At 40.1% G+C, this 4,482-nt stretch overlaps 1 protein-coding gene across 1 annotated transcript in view; it reads right to left on the bottom strand.

Moving 5' to 3' along the window:
* The window catches only part of LOC107757909 (leucine-rich repeat-containing protein 4C-like), a 25,676-nt gene that overhangs the window by 2,299 nt on the left and 18,895 nt on the right, over window positions 1–4,482 (bottom strand). The window contains exon 2 of the mRNA XM_016575518.1: window positions 8–1,228. Within this exon, the coding sequence (XP_016431004.1) occupies window positions 8–1,178 (1,171 nt within the window). The 5' untranslated portion in view covers window positions 1,179–1,228. The remainder of the gene's footprint in view (window positions 1–7; window positions 1,229–4,482) is intronic.

The raw sequence follows: 4,482 nt of genomic DNA, 5'->3' as shown, positions 1-4,482 counted from the left end.
ATGGAGCCATTTGGTGTTAGCCAGCTGACCGAGGTCACGGAATTCGTCCGACATTTGAGCTCTGCCGCCATTCCTTCAGTCAAATTGAGGTCGGCAGGTGGCTCAATGATAACAGGCGCGTAGCACTGAAAGTAGCTCTGGTCTAGCTCACCGATGTAGCGCCCCTTGAGGCTGGGAGGGGAATTGCAGCGGGCGCAGCAGCTGGTGTTCGTAGGTACGGTCTCTCTCAGCCACCAGCTCAGCCAAAGAATGTCACAGTTGCAGTTCCAGGGATTGTGATGCAAATGCACTCGCTGCAGGTGGTGTAAAGGCGTGAAGAGATCATGGGGCAAAAAGGTAAGGTTGTTGTGAGCCAGGTTGAGCTCTTGTAAAGAATGCAGGTCATCAAAGGAGTTCCGCTCTATGGTTTGGACTTGGGCGTGCATCATCCACAGCTTCTGAAGATGAACGAGACCCTTAAAAGAACTGGGCTGAATGACGGTGAGCTGGTTCCCAGACATCTCCAGCTCATCCAAGCGAATCAAGGGCTGAATATTGGGGACCTCTTTGAGGTTACACATGCCCAGATTCAGGTACCGAAGGTTACTTAAGCCCTGAAATGCTCCACTCGAAATGTAGGAGAGACGCTTCAGCTCTCCCAAGTCCAACCGCCGCAGGGAGGGCAAGCGACTGAAGGCATCAGACGGTATGCTCTCAATAGGGTTATTCCTAAGCCACAGCTCTTTCAGTTTTGATAGATACTCAAAGGCGCCATTTGGGATGGTCGTGAGACGATTGTCAAAAAGCTCCAGAGTGTTAAGGCTGGTCAGCCCATTGAAGGCGCCAATCTCAATGTTGCGGATGTGGTTTCTGCTAAGCTGAAGAATCTCAAGGTGTCGTAGATGCTTGAAACTGTCTACTTTGATGACCTGGATCTGATTGTCCTGAAGGTTTAGATACCGTGTATTAGTGGAGATGCCATCAGGGACATCCTTTAGCCCTCTGCGTGTGCAGATGACCTTACTAAATTGATTACTGCAGGAACATACGGAAGGACAAGTTTGAGCTCGTACCAATCCAGCGACAACAAGCAACTGCAGGGCTAAAAGCAGGAGAAACAGGGGGTCAAACCAAGCCCTGTTCCATTTAGGACCTCTCAACATCTGGCGCTGATGGTAAGAGGTCATCTTGTTCAACATTCATAATTTAATGCCCGCTGATTTTCTCTTCCCAAAAATGTATTGGCAGTCTGAAAAAGAGGAAAGAGGAAAACAAATCTGTTAGCAAAGTATGTCATGTTGAATTGTCAGCGTAGCATGATGGCAGTCAAACAGAGCATCAAATTCTGCTGATGCTATTTATCAAGAAGAACATTCTTCTGTCAAATGGAAAGGCATGTACATTTCTGATATTCTGATGATGTTAAAGAAAAACAAGTATTGATGTTAAGGCACTGCACGTGCAAAATAGAGTTTTCCAATGTGATTGATGAATTGAGCATCATCACTGTCACAGCTGTTAAATGAGCCTGCACACAGAAGCCATTTCTTGATTTCTTTTTGTTTTTGCACTGTATATAGCAGACCTGAGCTTAGTCAAGTAGTTCACTTTGACCTAACTATTTTCTGTCCCCACTTTCAAGACTTCCTGCATTTAACACAGGGGGAAAAAACTAAAAGTGAAAGTAAAAGTTTTAAAAGTGAATAATAGTGTCAGTTTATTAGGAACATAATTTTCAAAGGAAAAACTAGCCACACCCAGTAAAGAAAAAAGTATGAGTGATGTTATTGTAATGCTTAAAAACATGATATTTTTTGTACATTTGTTTCATTATAATTATTAAGAGCCTTGAATGTGACATTTCCTAAACCACTCCTGAATCTTTTATGCTATGCACTAAAATGAGATATATGGGAACCCTGTCACAGCAAGCTGTCAGAGGGATGGATTAAGCTGCAGACAGGCCCATCAATAAGGATATCTAGGAGATAAGGATGTGTATTTGGCTTGTATATTCCACGCTATGTGCTTGCACATGCTATGGAGATACATAGCAACCAAATTGTCAAAACCCACAAGAAATGTGCAACTGCTACAGCACACACTAAATTTAAAATCCCTTCACCCTGCAAATCTATGCTCTCATTACATGCTCAAGTGTTCTTATGAAAAATAAGATGGCTTATTACCTACACTGTTTGCAAATAGGTTACTATAATCAGTATTGTTATACATAATGAGAGGCAAATAAAAGGAGAGGTATGTTCAGGACCCCTGAAACTCGCTTTGACAAGCTAAATTGAATTTCAGTATATTATGAAGTGAAGCAATTGAGTATCCTGAAATACATAGAAATGCTTCCATTTATTAGATCAAGCAAACTATGTTTTAATTACAGAATAGAATCTCTTTACACAGTAGGAAATGAAATAAAGTATGAGACAGAGAGCTTTCCGATCAGCATGGCAACAGGCGCTGTGGATTGAAGTCACATGACACCAATAATAACAACAACCTCAATGCATGAGTGGGTTGCATGTTGGTTGATATACAGTATTATACAGTAAAAAAAAAATGTTGCAGATAATTGTGAACGACTTTTGTCAGTATTAGATTAGTCTGTTCTTAGACTGCTAGAAGCAGTCTGAATTCCAGTTTGGAAACATCACATGCTTTGTAAGTGATGATCAAGTCTAAATAGTTCTGTCCTTCACATATCTCAGTCTCCTTAGAATAAAATTAATGATTCAATTTGAATTATTTGTATTTCTTTTCTGTCATATGCTATTATACTATGAAATGTCTCAGATGGTCTCACTGTGCATCTGTGCTGCTGATCATCTTATAAAAATGGTTAAAACTTAGGACAGATTTATTTAGTTACAGTGAGACGCTAATCTCACTGGTAGGCAATGAATGTTAGTTAGCAGCAGCATAATTGACACCTTACTGTGAGAAGATTCCAGTGGACACACATTTAATGGGATGCATAAGGTAATCAGGGCATGTCCTGGCAGGAGCCTCTTTTTCATTACCAAAAATAACCAAGGAATTTACAGAGGAAGCACACAAATCTCTCAGGTATTGATTGAATGATTAGCTCAAGGCCTGCATCAAAAATGGGAGACACAAGAATTACTCTAAAATGTAATTTTTTTTAAATCTCATTAATTACATAATAGCAATCCACACATCATCCTATGCACAAGTATAAAACAGTAAGTTTTAGGCAGTAACTAAGTTTTCTGACACACACTTAAAGGTGCAATAGGTGATTGTCTTCAGAAACATTTTTTGTTATGCTGGTTGAAAGTCTCTTCACATCCCGATAGCAATCATTAAGTTAAGTGGTCTAAATGTATTTATATATTCTGTGGAAGGCATAGGACCAAGAAATGTTCGTCCAATCAAAATGCTCGCTCCGAGTGTTTTAGTTGGCTTTCCTATCTGCCTGTCAACATATGTATTTGTACCCTGTTCGCGCAGACAGGATACGTCATCAGTACGTTCACGCACGCTGTACAGACAGAGCGAGAATGGCAGACAAACATCAACAACCTGACCTTCATCCTGATATTGTAGTACTTTTACTAACTGTACTATAAAGTTTTCTCACCGGTTAATAACACATGATGTATTGTAGTAATGTTGTCTCTGGTCGTCTGGTCTGTGTGTGTGTTCATGCGCTCAGGGGGTGTGGCATTCGACGGCAATTGCCGGGAGGGTGGGACGTTCGCTTTCAGTGCTATCAGGCTAAAGTTAGCATTTTCCAAGATCTCCTACTGCACCTTTAAGATGACATTTTCACAATTGTCACATTCAAACTTATATGTATTCGACATATTTCAAACTAGTCTCTATCTGTCTCATTGTGGCCTCATTATACACTCAGAAAAAAAGGTACAAAATTGTTACTGGGGACATACCCTTTCAAATGGTACTAATATGTACACTGTAGGTAGTAATTTGAACCATTTAGAGGTAAATCATTTTTAAAGTACTAACATACCTTATTGAGAGTGTATGTTGTTATATACTTAGTATTTTTAGCAGAAGTTATATCATTAAGATATAACTATGCTGCAGGGAAAAATTAAAAGAATTTGATGATATTTGCATAATATTCTTTGAAAACTGCAGCCATTTCCTATAGGAATCAATACTTTTTTAATCACAAGCAATAACAGCATTTTAAAGGGGTCATATGATGCGATTTCAAGTTTTCCTTTCTCTTTGGAGTGTTACAAGCTGATTGTGCATAGACAAGATCCCTGAAGTTGCAAAGACTAAAGTCTCAAAACCAAAGAGATATTCTTTATCAAAGTTAAGACTCTGCCACGACCCCCTAAAACGGCTCGCTCTAACACGCCCCCACATATCAACTTCACTATGTGGAAATATTTGCATAATGCCGCCCAAATGTTCACGCAAAGAAAGGCGGCGTGGTTTCAGTAACCGCAGTTAGTGTTGAAGCAGACATGTCAGGGAGACGCTGTGTGTTTC

This window comes from Sinocyclocheilus rhinocerous, unplaced genomic scaffold (assembly GCF_001515625.1).
Source record: "Sinocyclocheilus rhinocerous isolate Xijiao unplaced genomic scaffold, SAMN03320098_v1.1 scaffold252, whole genome shotgun sequence".
Classification (NCBI taxonomy): Eukaryota; Metazoa; Chordata; class Actinopteri; order Cypriniformes; family Cyprinidae; genus Sinocyclocheilus; species Sinocyclocheilus rhinocerous.
The sequence above is the reverse complement of the archived record's forward strand: the minus strand, read 5'-3'. Positions and strand labels throughout refer to the sequence as shown.